Source organism: Staurois parvus, unplaced genomic scaffold (assembly GCF_062004578.1).
Source record: "Staurois parvus isolate SC_StPar_1 unplaced genomic scaffold, SC_StPar_1.0 ptg000013l, whole genome shotgun sequence".
In the NCBI taxonomy this organism is placed as follows: Eukaryota; Metazoa; Chordata; class Amphibia; order Anura; family Ranidae; genus Staurois; species Staurois parvus.
This window is the reverse complement of record NW_028317809.1, coordinates 4,153,069-4,169,711: the sequence shown is the minus strand read 5'-3', so window position 1 is coordinate 4,169,711 and position 16,643 is coordinate 4,153,069. Positions and strand designations below refer to the sequence as shown.

Here is a 16,643-nt window from a genome sequence, read left to right as displayed (position 1 = left end):
TTACCTTTCTTTGGCTTGCTGCACTTCTGTAACACTTCATTCTGTTCAAGTTTGTCCTCTTTTTCTTTCCATCTCCGTACCTGTTCTTCTCTCATCTTGAAGAATAAGATCTGTTTTTGTTCTTCACTAAGTTCAGCTAAAAGTTCTGGGTCGATATACATATCAGCTAATATCTGCTTAAGCATGGCTGCTGTTATTTAGATCAGTTTATATAATGAAATCCTTGGGATTTAACCACAGTATGTAATATTTTTAGGATTCTGAAAACTGTTCCTAAAAATAAAGTTTTATTTCTTGGGATTCAACAATGAAGAATGCATGAAGACTGTGTAACATCCATGCCATAGTGTATATTACCTTTTCATCTCTGAAATAAAAAATAAAAGGGTAACATGTTAATGTTGAGGTTAAAGTATGCAGTATATAAAATAAACAACAATCACAAAATGACATTGTATACTTTGTATGTACGGTCAGTGTTAGGGGATGATAGAGGAAGTCAAAAGGATGACAGCTGCATCTTATTGTCCCATCATTGATTGATCCAAGACCTCTTTCTGCAACACCTTTACACTCCCACTAGTTTATACTCCCATATAAATTCAAAGGAAATTAAACTTATTGCCTGGGGCCCAATCAGGTAGAAGACCATAGTAGACAAAGGAAGTAAACTCTGCGTGGTATTTCTTACTACCCCTAGTTTTTTGGTGCTACCACCATTTGTCTGAAGCACAGGAGGTAATAAATTTAAAGTGTATGTTTATCAAAAACTTTTTTTTTTGTTTTGGATACAGTGTGGAAGTGTTAAAACCCCTATCAGGTTTTTTTAGCCTGTGGTGTCTATACCAGGGACACATGGAAATTTGTTTTTTGTTTACCACCTCTGTGGATCTGTTTGATTGACTTTTTATTTGAAGCATCAGCATATTGTACATGCAAAATGGATTATTCAAGTTTTTATCTACGTATATTTGATTTATCTTGGCCTACATCACAAGTGCTACTTCCCTGGGACAATTTGCCTACACTTGATCTATTTCCACAGACATTCTGCTAATGTATAAGCTTACAAATTGGTGTTTTGACCATTTATCAACAGAAGTGACATAGGACTTATCTGCAAGACATTCATACTTATGTACACATCAGCATGTTTTGGGATTTTATTGGTTCTTCTTTTAACATTTTTAGGACTGATTGTTTGGTAATATATCTAGCTCTGTGTATAATAGCTCTGTGGATGGCATAGTTTAAGTCACTCTTTTGGACATATGGTCATATGTTTCTGTTTTATAAATTACCAGCGCTAACATTTCCATTGCAAGGTATTTCTTGAATACAGTTTATGTGAATGACTTCCCTGGGACTTATCTCTTTGAAGTAGCCCCTGTGGGCATGTGTGTGCTGGATTTTCAATATATTTGTTCTGATATTGAAAATTGTAAGGCTATATTGCCTTTTGGCCATTCCCACCCAGGTATGGAAGGTTTTTCCTATATAATCTATGGTCTCATTCTCGCCTACTGCATCTAGACCTATGTGGATCATTTGGACTTTATGTTGACCAGTATAGGCTTTAATTTCTAATGTTTTATTTTTTTTTGCAGTTAACTCAGATTTACTATCTTTGGGAGTAGTTCCTCTTTCCTAAGTGTTATGTTTTTGGGGTGGTAACTTTGTTCTTTATGATTATTATTTAAAGTCGTTGTAAAGGCTCAGTGTTTTTCCCTTCATGCATTCTATGCATGAAGGTAAAAAGCCTTCTGTGTACAGTGCCCCCAGGTCCCCTAAGCCTTGGTTCACATAATTTCTGCATTGCTTTTCTGGTGCATTTTGCATTTTTGCACTATGTGCATTATGTGTTTTTTTATGTGTTTTGCATTTTTTTCACTTTTTGTTGGCCATTTTGTTGTAGGGCAGATTAAAAATGCAAAACGCATAAAAAATGCATAAAAACGCACTACATGCTTTTCTGCAGCATCTTTATTGAAGTCAGTTGAACCAAAAACGCACTGTTTTGCATTTAAAAAGGTCCCTGACCCTTTCCAAAAAATGCAACAACCAAAAAAACAATAGATATGAACATGTCCCAATGAAAACCATGTTAACAGGACTGTAGTGTGTTCCTGCAAAAAGGGCCAAAAACTTCATAGGTGTGAACCAGACCTTATATTTATCTGAGCCCCATCTCAATCCAGCAATGTGCATGAGAGCCTCAGCTCTCCCTGGACTCTCCCTCCTCATGGGCTAAGATGGCAGTGGGAGCCATTGGATCCCATTGCTGTCAACCACAGTCTGTGAGCTAATGAAGAGAGAGAGGGGGCAGGCTGAGCTACAACTCTGTGTGTAAATGGACACACAGAGCAGTGGCTCAGGATCAAGCTTGCTTGGGTGCCCCTACAGCAAGCTGCTTGCTCTGGGTGCACTCATCAGGAGGGAGGGGCCTGGGGCGCCAGCAGGGGACCCAAGAAGAGGAGGATCATGGCTGCACTGTAAAAAACCACTGCACAGAGCAGGTAAGTATGACTTTTTCTTAAAATTGCCTTTAATATCACTTTAAGTCATTATTATACTTATACTCCATGTGGGAGTATCTTATTAGAATCATTTCATTTTAATTTTCCAATACCTTTCAGAAAGACTATAATACATTGCTCCGAGCAATAACATATTCTTTTTGCTTGGCACATAAGTTTTGTCTGATTATAATTTTTGATCCTTTTTTGTAAACTTCTATTGCTATCTATAGGTTAGCCATTATACCACTGGTTCCATAAATTATACATTTTTTGTAAGGTGCTACAGTATACACAGCAATAGATAATGCATTTTAACTGTGGGTCAACAGTGCCTCTTCCCCTCCCAGTTCAGGCTTTTATAGCTGTGTCCCCAATAGGTAGTTTCACACTCTCTATTTGTCCTGGTGACCAGGGAAAATCAACCTCCATTTTTGAGCACAAGGACAAGAAAATTTGAAGGAGCCGGATGGAAAATTTTTCTGAATCTAATTAATTTCTAACATTATATATGCTTTTAGTTTGGGAAATTACTTTAATCCCCCAATTGCATGTTAATAGGAAACAAAATTTGCAATTACTGTCAAACAACATCTGGCAAGTTAAAGTGGCGCTAAATGCTCAAGGTTTTTTAACTTCATGCATTCCATGCATGAAGGTAAAAAAACATTTTCTGTGCAGCATCCCCAGCAGACCCCCCCCCCCCATACACATCTAAGCCCCCTCTCGATCCAGTGATGTGCACTGGAGTCTCGGATATCCAGGGACTCCCTTTCCTCATTGGCTAAGACAGTCAATCACAGTCAGTGAGCCAATGAGAAGAGAGAGGAGGTGGGGCCAAGCCACGGCTGCGTGTGTGAATGGACACATGGAGTCGTGGGTGCCCCCAGAACAAGCTGCTTGCTGTGGGGACACCCAACAGTAGGGAGGGGCCAGGAGAGCCTGCGGGGGACCCAAGAGGAAGAGGATCTGGGCTGCTCTGTGCAAAACCACTGCACACAGCAGGTAAATATAAATGTTTGTTATTTACAAAAAAAAATAAGCCACAGAATCACTTTAAATGTACTGAGAATTTTCATATGAATGTTTATATGAACCTTCATTCAAACATGTACTGTGCATGGCCAGCTTGACTCATCAAAGTTCATGAACATACATCGAAGTGTCTATGCGAAGTATTGCTTTTATATACATCCTATACAGAAACCAGAAACTGTCACATTCTACCATATCGAGGCCAGGTTTGATTCTGTTTTGTGAAAATAACAAAGAGTTCTAACACCTTGACACACAAGGCCTGAGCCAAGAGACTTTTGTGATGTCCTACAAAACAAAATCAGAGCATTCTTTGCTCACTTTCAATGCTATCTGAAATAAAAAGGTAGATTTAACTAGCAGTACATAGGAAGATAACTGACAGTAGAAAAGCCTCTGCAAGCATGCCTATTACAGATATTTCATTTTGGATTGTGGTTTACTTTAGATATACCTCAAATGCAAGTTCTTCCAGATATATATTTCACAACTCAACAACACTACCTACATATCTATCCTGAAATAAACCAAATCTCTGCTTGCAGTTAGGTTACTGCAGCAAAATAACATTATAGTTTCACAGAGACTAAATATTTTACAATTGATTTACCATACACTATAGCAGAGAAAACATAATCAAAACTAATGCAGTTGTCCACTGCAACCAATCACATTCCTTCTTTAATCTGAAATATGAAATGCGACTGGTTTGCTGTATGCAGCTGCTTCATTTTTGCTGGAGTTTTTAAAATAAACCCAAGGCAAAGTACATAATTTATTAGGTATGATTGGCTATTGTTTGCTTTTGTTCTTTTAATTTTTGGGGGGACTATAAACAAAACAAGGAAGAACAGAAGTCTTACAGAAGGGAGGCAGGGGCATTACAAAAGAGGAAAACGACCAGATAAAGTATTTTAAAAAAATGTTTAAGTCTGAAATACCTGGAATTGCTGAGAGGTTTCCACTTAACCAAATAGGTTTGTTAAGGTAATGGTTTAATTTTATGTAAAATGAAAATCCTATTCATCTTGTAAAGTAGAGCAGAATACATATTGTACATACTATTTGCACAGTATCTCAGAGTATGACTTGAGTCATTTTTCTGTGTAGATATATCAGATGCTGGGTCTTCTGAGTTCACAGCTGTTTAAAATGAAATATGTGAATAATCTTGAGTATGCCTACATCTAACTCCTGCATGGGCATTATGCCAAAAGATGTACACCAACACCAATTAAAATTTCTAGACATCAAGTCAAGTACTTCACAAATAGCATACCTGATGCCCTGTGTTCACATTCTATAACAATTTGTGCTGTAGACTGGATCAGCAATGCTTTACGCCTTATAATGTTTCCCCTCCTTCAGAAAACTTGGCATCATTTGCTCCTAACTGTTCCTACAGTATGTTCCCTCCAACCAGTGCAGAGACAAGGTTAACCAGTGCCAAAATGGACAGTTAAATGGCAAACTGTCCACGGAAATACGAGGGGCTTTCAAGTCAAAACCGGGACATAATTTTTACAGGTATAAAAAAGGGATGCATCATGCTAGCGTGGCGGTACTCACACAGTAGTAAGTGGCAAGTGTGTCCTATTGCTAAAAGGCGACGCACATGTCGTGGACCAGTCTAGAGACCATTAATCAAGATGGTAGACAACAGTGTTAGTGCATGTATGGAACAGTGTGTTGTGATGAAGTTTCTTGTGAACAAAGGCTTAAAACCTGCAGATATCTACAGAAGACATAAAGCACAGTACGGTGATGTCACAATCATAAGCCTCTGATACAGCTGGGGGGGGGGGGGGGTCCGGGAAACCGGCCAGGCAGGGTCATCAGCCATACCAGGATCAATGCTGGACCTTTAATGGACTGATAAGTCTACCATATTTACACTCCCTAAAACAGGGGGCAACCTTTACTTTATGCTTAAAATGGCCACTATTCTCACATGGGTGTATCACTAATGAATTCAAGTCTATGATGGAGTCATATATACATGGGACATTTATTTGTTGTTGACATCTGCATTAGCGGCTCTTAATTGAATATTTGCTACTATCGCTTCAAGCAGCAAGCCACTATAATTATTTTCCTTCTCTGGATCACACCCAGCTGTCCTCTTATTGGTTTGGGTGCTTAGAAGTAAATCCGGTTCAAACACCATATATCCAGCAGAATTATTAGCCAATTTATCTTCAAGTACAAAGTACACCGGAATTCATCTGGCTTGCTTTTTGGCTATACTAACAGGTGTTCTGCCCTAAATGCATGCAATGTGCGCTCTGGGTCACGCACCCATCCCTGGACATCTGTTAACATTGACTGTGTGTTAGACTCCATACAGCTGCTGCATGTCCATTCATGTATTTATTTATTTATTTATTACAGGTACTTATATAGCGCCGTCAATTTACGCAGCGCTTTACATATATATTGTACATTCATATCAGTCCCTAACCCTCAAGGGGTGTACAATCTAAGGTCCCCAACTTCCATTCATACATACACAAACTTACATTCATACATACACATACTAGGGCCAATTTAGATAGGAGCCATATAACCTACCAGCATGTCTTTGGATTGTAGGAGGAAACCAGAGTACCAGGAGGAAACCCACGCAGGCACAGGGAGAACATGCAAACTCTGGGCAGGTGGTGCCATGGCTGGGATTCAAACCAACGACCCTAGTACTGCCATTCATTAACAGAGACTGCCTGCATGCAGCTCTGGGTGGTTCCACATGCAAAAACAAATGATTCATTCAAGTTGTACAGGTCTCAGGGCCCATATGAATGAGGCCTTAACCAGCAGTGCAGGAGCCGGTTGGCCAATCAGTGATCACATGACTAGTAGTAAGCAAGATTCTAACATTCTAACACTTCTAACATCATTGCTTACTACTAGTGAAATCTGTGAATGATCACAGAGGTCACATGGTACAAGGCTATTCACAACAGCCTTGCACCATTTGACAAGCTGTGACCAGTCACAGCTCTCACAGTATTTCTCAATGGCTGCAAGAATGCAGCCAGAGAGAAGGAGAAATGATTGCTTTTGCAGCCTTTATGGGTGTAAAAGCAATCAGTGTAAAAATAAAAAAAAAAATCTTCATCACCCCCCACAAGTAGTACAGTGTTACGATGGTGACACTGTGCTGCTAGGGTGACAGTATATTTAAAAAAAACATAAATAATAATATAAAATAATAAAATAAAAATGTAAAACAAATTTTTGAAAAATTATAATTTTTGGTTATAAACTAATGTGGGTTATTTTTTTTTTACTAAAAAAGATAACTGAATACATTTAGGCCAAGATTTATGAAGAAAGATTATTTGCACAAATGTTTATAAGAAAAACACTTTTTTTCAAAATGTTTGGACTTCTTCATTTATATAGCAATAAAAATAAAAATCCCAGTGGTGAATAAATACCACCAAAATAAAGTTTTATCTGTCCCAAAAAAATGCTACAAAAATTCATATGGGTACAGTGTTGCATGACCGCGCAACTGTCATTCAAAGTGTGATAGCACTGAAAGCTGAAAATTGCCCTGGACATGAAGGGGTCAAAAGTGTCTGGACTTGAAGTGGTTAAACAAAAAAAAAGTTAATAATGATGAATATGCCAAAAAAATTAAATAATAAATCCCACCAAACCAAAACACAGGTGAAAATTAAAGTCCCAAACAAAGTTCAAAATGGAATTCGAATATAACGAAAAACCACACAAATGTCCCTTCTGTGTATTAAAGGTGAAAAAAATATCCAAATAAATAGAGCCTCCCAGCGGCTTCCACGGCAAGTGTTACCTCAAAAGAAAAAGAAACAATACATAGTGCATTATCCTTTGGATAATCTTTATCATCAATATGTGAAATCACTCTAGTGAGTATCACACAATTGATCCTTTTCAGTATTACTCCCCTCTCTAACATGGCGGTATGTGCCCCGGCGTCATATAAAGGAGTACAAATAGGACCTTGTCTGACGATCGTATCCCTTATGACTAAGTCCGATGATGAAACGCGTCAAGGGAAGTGACGTCAGACGCACACGGGAACCAGAAGTGTAACAGCGGCCATTTTGGAAAGTGGAAAGGAGCATCTGTAAAGAGCCTGGACGTTTCCTGGATGGCAGAAAGGTTTTAAATACATATATAAAGCGGTTTTAAAGGCTATGTGAATGTGAGCATTTTAATTAAAGCTTAAGTTTATGGTGTTTATTACACTATCTTATTCCTCATATATGGGCATCTGGATGGAGTATGGTGTGAGGAGACACATGGAGTACTATTGCTAATGGACCCAGGTGTTGCCCTGGGAGTATGGTAATCCTTGTGGATCTCTCCAGGAGGGCTATTTTTCATCGCTGTATATCTGGATGACATTAAGGCGAGATAAGTTTTGATTATTGGTAAGGGTATTCGCTCCTTACTCAAACTAACAGTGCACACTATGTTTGCTTGATTCTGGGCACTGAAGAGTGAGATTCACATACACGTTTTGTTCACTTATATTTTTCACTTATTTTCACTGAAAAGGATAACTTGTGTGATACTCACTAGAGTGATTTCACATATTGATGATAAGATTATCCAAAGGATAATGCACTATGTATTATTTCTTTTTCTTTTGAGGTAACACTTGCCGTGGAAGCCGCTGGGAGGCTCTATTTATTTGGATATTTTTTTCACCTTTAATACACAGGAGGGACATTTGTGTGGCTTTTCGTTATATTTGAATTCCATTTTGGACTTTGTTTGGGACTTTAATTTTCACCTGTGTTTTGGTTTGCTGGGATTTATTAATTAATTTTATTGGCACATTCATCATTATTATTATCGTTTGCATTTTCAGGGGTGAAGGTGGAGATTATGCTACAAGGGTATCTGATATTTGATTAATTTTGGAAGTGGTATTATAATAAAAAAAAAAAGTTGTCTTTATTTTAGGACCCCGAATCCCATTCCACTTCTCTGTTGACTTCAGAAACTAGCATCACTGCTCTCATTTCTCATTCTTTACAGAAACTCAGATTGTTATTAGGTGTATTGTGATGTTTTCATTATTAGAAGAAAGTCAGTGCTGACGTATGTTGAATAGTACAAAATAACCCAGCAGCTACATTCACAAAGGTTAAGATTCTGTAATGAAATCCAAGTTAACAAAAGCAGCTTGTTCTAAAGTGGTTGCATCACTTTCTTTGACCTTTTGGGAATCAAATAACTCTAGTCAAGTTCTATCATTTTTTTGGCCTGCCCTGAATAAGAAAGATTTGAATAATATAATTCTAGCAGAGTGAATTTACTAAAATTGGATTAAAGAGTAATGTACAGCCCATAACAACAGCAGTCATATTTCAGTTGTCTTCTAGAGCTGAAAACAAACTGTTATAGACAATATAGACTTCCTCCTTTCTTTGAGTTCCTTTTTACATGAACAAAACAAATCAGCTCCAGGTGGTGTTTGGGATGAAAAAGTTCTGTGATCATACATATGGCCACTCTAGAGAGGAATATTCTTCAAGCGTGGGTTACTTTGCGCCCTTTAAAAATGCTGACAACGTCATTGATGGTTATAGAAATATTTACCAGCTTTGAGTCCTAAAACAACTTTTACAAATTAAACAGGGTTTAGAGCACACATGGGAACCATAGATTACGTATATCTCTATTATTTAATGGACTTTTGGGTGGCCCTCTTTTCTTTCTTTCTTTTTTTCTTTCTTTTTCTTTCTTTCCTTCTCTCTCTCTCTCTCTCTCTCTTTCTTTCTTTCTTTCTTTCCTTCTTTCCTTCCTTCCTTCCTTCCTTTCTTTCTTCTCTCCTTTTCCAATTTATTCTTCACCCTCTTTTTTGATTCTTTCTTTTATTTTCGGTTTCTCTATCTTTGTTATTTGGTTATGTGATACTACCCACACCTATTTGATTGATGGAATAATTGCTTAAACTCGACTATACCCTATTGGGGTTTCTGGTTTATTGTTTACTACATCATTGGTCGATGTCTTATTATGTGCCTATATATTCTATGATTTTGATTGTTTTGCTACAACTCATCATGTGGGTGGGTTATGTTTTCTATATTTCTGTATATTGTTTTTACAGATTTTCAATAAAAATATTGAAATATAAAATAGGGTTTAGGTGTCAACTAATTAGTTGTGTATGTTCAGAACCATGTTTGAGGTTGATTTTAGTATATTTAGGGGTCATATCTTGGCCTCTTTTACAAACTTCTTTTTTAACAAGATGACAAGATTTTGGGGGCAAGGTTGTGAGAGAACAGCCTATTGCAGCCAATTGTACCAGACCCCACTGTTCCTATACACTGCCTACAACATACATCCTATTCATCAGGAGCCACTAAATGTACTATTCATTGTTAGCGACTCTGGTAATGTTTGGGAGGAGACTTTTCAGCTAGGTTCTGGAGCCCAGCCAGAGTCTCAACTTCCTTATGTCCAGATCTCAAAGGGAAGAGGCTAGAAACCAATAGTAGGTCAATCTAAATGTCAGACACCAATCAACTAATTGAAGTAGCCTTACTGACAGCTAATAAGTGCTTGCAGGCAATGACTGTGTAGAACAACGAACAATCAGTCAATCACAGGGTTGATTAATCCAGGCTGAAGAGGGAGGAGATACAGAGCTGCAGAAAACAGTGGGACTGTAGCAGTGGCTACAGGTGAATGTGGGGTCTTATGAGAAGAGCCTATAAGGGAGGGGAATTGGATGTACTGTTCAGCAAGTTAAGCCAGGGCTAGGAGTTAATCATCTTGGAATATGAATTAATGCAATAGGCTAGGGCTTAGTTTACACTTGCAGATGGAGGAAGTAAAATTAGGCGGTTGAGCTGCATTTTTACCTTTCCCCAACTGCCAACCAGCAGTAAAATCAATCTGTATATGTGGTAAATCATGCTTGTTATACACACTGTGGAACCTAAGGGGTTAATCCTCTGCATTGTGTAAAAATGATGTTTGATCCTGACTTCTCTGACCCTCCCCTTCTTCTAGTGTCCACTTCTTATCTCTTGATAAGACATATCATGTGGAGACATTTTGCACATGCTCAGCTCTGTGTGTATTGCTAGAGAGGTTGCTTTTGCCATTTTATTTTAATTTTGGCATGAGAGTTCCCCTCAAAATCCATACCAGACCCAAAGGACTTGATATGGATGGGAGGGGAAACCCCAAGCCATTTTTTTAATTTGGGGGCACCCCAAAATCCATACCAGACCCTTATCCGAGCATGCAGCCAGGCAGGCCAGGAAAGGGGGGGGATGAGCGAGCGCCCCCCCTCCTGAACCATACCAGGCCACATGCCCTCAACATGGGGGGATGCTTTGGGGCAGGGGGGGCTCCCACCCAAAGCACCTTGTCTTCATGTTAATGTGGACAAGGCCCTCTTCCCCACAACCCTGGCCGGTGGTTGTGGGGGTCTGCGGGCAGGGGGCTTATTGGAATCTGGAAGCCCCCTTTAACAAAGAACTGTCAAACCACCGGAGCAGGCAGAAAGCTGAAAGCCATCATCGGAAGAGGGGCCTTTTTTTAATTTAATTCTTTTATCAGGTCAGTGGCAGCAGCGGCAGTGACAGCGGGCAACGTGATTGACGTTGGATCTACTGCAGGGGACATTCTTTTCTTTTAATAAAGGACTTTTCAAAGACCGTGTCCTGTCTTTTTTCACACTACACTTTTTGTTTTCTGTGAATGAGTAGAGGTACCATGTACTCCATACTCATTCACATGGGGAGGGGGCGGGATCATGGGGCCCCTTGTTAAAGGGGGCTTCCAGATTTCAATAAGCTCCCTACCCACAGACCAGGGTTGTGGGAAGAGGCCCTTGTCCCCATCAACATGGGGACAAGGTGCTTTGGGGGGGAGCCGCCCCTGCCCCAAAGCACCCCCCAGGTTGAGGGCATGTGGCCTGGTATGGTTCAGGAGGGGGGTCCCCCCCGCTCGTCCCCCCCCCTTTCCTGACCTGCCGGGCTGCATGCTCAGATAAGAGTCTGGTATGGATTTTAGGGGGGACCCCCCCCACACCATTTTTTTTCCTCAAAATCTATACCAGACCTGAAGGACTTGGTATGGATGGGAGGGGGGAACCCACGCCGTTTTTTTAAATTATTTTTTTAATTGCCAGCAATTCTTTTACATTCAGCTGTAAGTGGGGAACCTCGCTGACAGCTGAAACATTAACGCATGGTTGTCACTACTAAAATACCGCATGACTTGATAAAATAACTCATGCGGTATTTTAGTAGCGTTTACTTTTTTTCTGATCTCCGGAACGGATTAATTGGTTTTTAATGCACTCCTATGGGAAACAGCGTTTCGGTTTACAAATTTTTTGCTATGCGAAAAATCCTGCAGAATGAATTAAATTTGTAAACCGAGGTATTACTGTATAATGTTTATGGCAAATTGTGACCCTACAATATGATTGTCACATCAGATATTGGGATTACAGTGCTGTTTTTGCTCTCATAAGTTATTTGGTTTTAATGTTGTTCTCCTGTTGTTGGAAGGCAGATGCTTTGCCTTTTACCTTATAGGAAGAAGTATCACCACATATTTTAAATGTTTATTAAATCCCCCAGGGGACCAAGTGTATGTAGCACTTTGTCCCATTTCAAACTGTCCTTTTTTTGCTGAGTAGCATGGTTCAAACTCCCAAGCATGCAGCACTGCTCTAGATCACTGCCTGCTTCACTCACTGTGGACACGCTGGTGCTGGTTTAAAAAGCTCATCTCTGCTTAACGTCAATAAATTCCAATGCAGTGGAAACTGCATAGTCCATTCTTCAATCCAAGAGCTTTTCAATGAAATATCAAAAATATAGATGCATCCACATAGTCGCCACCCAGGACCACTGGCTTGATCACAAGGAAGCTGAGCAGCATGGTCATACCATTGACAGCTCCCTCCACTGCTGTACACTCTGCTAGCAAGGGGATAAATACTTAACAAGGGACGATTGACAACACCCATTGCTGGTAGCAGGTGCGCACTGGAGATGTGTGCCACCATTTAGCACAACAGAGGTCAGAGTTAGCTCCATTCACAACACAACTACTGACTGTACATTCACAATAGTAAGCAATCAGTTGGATCACAAAGCCCTGAAACATTTTCTGCCAGCTAATAGTAAACCAAAACTGCACTGGCAGATAGCTCACACAGCCCCGCAGCACTGATTGATTTTTTTACCATTGTGAAAAAACAGTGCTGGCAGAGCTCTGAATAGATAGATATATAGCACGTCAAATATCATAATATTGTATTCATGGGTTACAATGGGAGCGCTACCATTGATACTTACAATGCTGTAAAATGGCTATAGATGAGCGTATATCTCCCTGGGACTGGCAACCAGGGAGATACATGCCCAACATGGAGTGTCTCATTTCAGAACCTGAAGCCACTTCATTCCATACAGAACATTGGCAATGACCTATGCACAATCAGGACTTTTTTCAGCTGGAACTTGGTGGAACTTAGTTCCACCACCTCTGGGTCAGGCCCTCTACTCTCTGCTCACCACTATCTCTTGTAAACACAGAAGTCCGGCTTCTGTGTTTACAAATTATAGCTTGTTTCCCAACGGCTCCCACAGATATGACCTCCTGAGCGGCAGGACGGGGATGAGGGAGATGCAGGTGCCCGGGGTGCAGTGCAGATGTCAACACCCCCACTTGATGATCTCCCTGCAAGTGAGAGAGGTGGATCCACCTACAGTATGCAGGGAGGTACTAGAGCCCCGGCTGGGTGCTTCAGCTTTATACAGCAAAAAAAATTAAGACATGTGAAAGATGGTAGCGCTTCTAAAGGGGGGGATATGGAAGCAGTGGAGAGGGGGGTTGCAGGTGCCCAGGGTGCATTGCGGATGCCAAAACCCCCACTGGATGATCTCCCTGCAAGCGAGAGAGGTGGAGGCACCTACAGTATGCGGGGAGGTACTAGAGCTGTCTGGGTGCTTCAGCCTAATACAGCAACAAAAGTAAGACACATGGAAGATGGTGAAGCTTTTAAGGAGGAGGGGAGAAGATGGAGGGGGGGTTGCATGCAGAGGTCAGAGCAGAAGAGGGGTGAAAGTGAGATGCAGTAGCAAGCAACTGTGGAAGAAGGCTGGACTCTGCACTCTGTGTGTAGCGCACCCCTGAGTAAGACACGTGGAAGATGGCAGGGGCGGACTGACAATTCATGGGGCCCCCAGGCAATAGGGGATCATGGGGCCCCCGTGTCAAAAAAGTCACACCCACACCCAAAAAAAGTCTATAAAAAGGTACCGGGGCATCTCATGGGGCCCCCTACTGACCCCAGGCCCTCGGGCAGTGCCCGAGTGCTCAAATGGTCAGTCCGCCCCTGGAAGATGGTGAAGCTTTTAAGGAAGAGGAGAGACGATGGAGGCAGTGGAGGGAGGGTTGTATGCAGAGGTCAGAGCAGAAGAGGGGTGAAAGTGAGATGCAGAGGTAAGCAACTGTGGGAGAAGGCTGGACTCTGCACTCTGTATGTAGCGCACCCCTGAACTCTGTACTTTATATGCAGCCCTCAACTCTGTACTATGTATGTAGTGCACTCCTGAACTCTGCACTTTGTGTGTAACCTCCCACCCCCGAATGCAGAGGCATTCTATACGTGGTGCACTCCTGGTATTTAATGTCATGCTGTTAGTGAAATTTGACCAGTGGGCGGGAAGGGGGGGGGAGGCTTGGGTGGTCATGGTTGAGTTTCTGCACTTATTTTCTAAGAAAAAAAAGGCCTTGTGCACAATACTTCTGATCCTTCACTCATCTACATTAAACAGAAATGGATCAGGTCTCACTCACATGGAGACAGTCCAAAAAGGTGGCAAAAACTCCCTGTGTGATAAGAAACTCTTGGGGCTGTTCATTGCCCTCTACAGTGTGATAAACATCATATTACCCAACTGCAGTAAGCTAGTGAATGTGGTAATGTTTCACGTAGAAGAAAAATAAATAAACAGAACCTTTGTCAGCACATGACAGGATGATAGAAGTCAGTAGAGACTCACCTCATTCACATACCTCTAGGGAAAACTCCCTTGCAAAGGGAAACTTCCCTTGCAAAGCGCACAGTCTATCCACCTTTAGTAATTCAACCTCCATGGTGTTAATGGAGAGTACATAGAGCTTACTGACAGACATAGAAAATCAATTTTATTTCTCTTAGGAATGTCAGCAAGCTGCACCTTTTGCTTTATTGCTAGTTACACCCACTGCAATCTGTTCCCTTTATCTAACTGAAAACATATTCAGTACTGGTTTCACAGCTAGAATTTGTGAAGGAATGGGTGAGGCACAGCGGTTTAGCACAGCAATGCAGTGTATAATCGGACATGAGAACTGGACCATTGGTGGTTCAGTTCCGATCTTTGTCGTTATATGCAGTACACTGTGACCATGCAGTCCCAAATCCCTGTGGGCAGCATCTTCCAGGGGGATCTTATCTCCACATTGAAAACACACTTTGAAAGTCTGAGGTACTTTTTCAGACATGAATGAGCCCTTACTTACACATTGCTAACTGTTACCTAGAAGCTCCCATTCAGTATGCTCAGTCGTGCTGCGTTCTATGCCTTACACTCAAAAAAGTACATGAGCTTTTTTCTGAGTGTATTCAGGCATTTTGGGCCCCATAGATTTTAGTGGGAGCTCTTGCAGATGCCAGATTCATGTGTTTTTACATCTGAAGAACTCCTTTCTTCCAGAAGCGCATTTGTGAGGTCAGGCACTGATGTCGGATGAGAAGCCCTGGCTTTAAGTCTCTGCTCTAATTCATCCCAAAGGTATTCTATTGGGTTGAGGTGAGGACTCTGCAGGCCAGTCAAGTTCCTCCACCCCAAACTCGCTCATCCATGTCTTTATGGACCTTTCTTTGTACACTGGTGTGCAGTTATGTTGGAACAGAAGGGGCCATCCCCAAACTGTTCACACAAAGTTGGGAGCATGAAATTGTCCAAAATGTCTTGGTATGCTGACACCTTAAGAGTTCCCTTCACTGAAACTAAGGAGCCAAGTCCAAACCCTGAAGAATAACCCCACACCATAATCCCCCCTCCACCAAATGTTACACTTGGTACAATGCAGTCAGGCAAATACCATTCTCCTGGCAACCACCAAACCCAGACACATCCATCAGATTGCGAGACAGAGAATCGTGATTTGTGACTCAAGAGAACATGTCTCCACTGCTCTAGAGTCCAGTGGCAGCGTGCTTTACACCACTGCATCCGATGCTTCGCCTTGCACTTGGTGATGTAGCTGCTCAGCCATGGAAAGCCGTTCTACACACTGTTGTGCTAATCTAAAGTCCACAGGATGTTTGGAGGTCTTTAGCTATTCACTCTGCAGACAGTTGGTGACTTCTGTACACTGTGTGCTTCACAGCATGCGCTGACCCCGCTCTGTCATTTTACGTGGCCTACCACTTTGTGGCAGAGTTACTGTTATTCCCAGTTGCCTCCACTTTGTTATAATACCACTACAATTGATCGTGGAATATTTAGTAGCAAGGAAATTTCACAAATGGACTTATTGCACATGTGGCAACCTATCACGGTACCACGCTTGAATTCACTGAGCTTCTGAGAGCGACCCATTCTTTCACAAATGTTTGTAGAAGCGGTCTGCATGCCTAGGTGCTTGATTTTATTCACCTGTAGCCATGGAGGTGATTGGGACACCTGAATCCAATGATTTGGAGGGGTGTCCCAATACTTTTGGCAATATAGTGCATTTGTAAAACCCCTGAAAAAAAAGTTTCAGAATCAGGTCAGGTGTAAATGCAGACTAACTAAATGACTGTAAGATATCCCATACATTCAGAATGTTTTTAATTCAACCAGTGGGATAATCCACCATCCACACATTCAAGGCAGATGAGAGAATCACTTCTACTGTGCTATTGTGTTCTGACAGCAGCAAAGTATTCAATGATCAGTGCTGCCTGCTATAGACAGTGGTACTTGTCGATCAGGAAAAACGTGACAGACTGATTGTACAGAAGTTGATTGGCAGATTGTCTTCTGTATAATCAGGGTGCCCATACACGGATCAAAA

At 41.2% G+C, this 16,643-nt stretch overlaps 1 protein-coding gene across 1 annotated transcript in view; it reads right to left on the bottom strand.

The window, feature by feature from the left end:
- SH2D4A (SH2 domain containing 4A) overlaps positions 1–16,643 on the bottom strand; it is a 119,356-nt gene that overhangs the window by 101,966 nt on the left and 747 nt on the right. The window contains exon 2 of the mRNA XM_089675292.1: positions 5–367. Coding sequence (XP_089531418.1) covers positions 5–185 — 181 coding nt within the window. The 5' untranslated portion in view covers positions 186–367. The remainder of the gene's footprint in view (positions 1–4; positions 368–16,643) is intronic.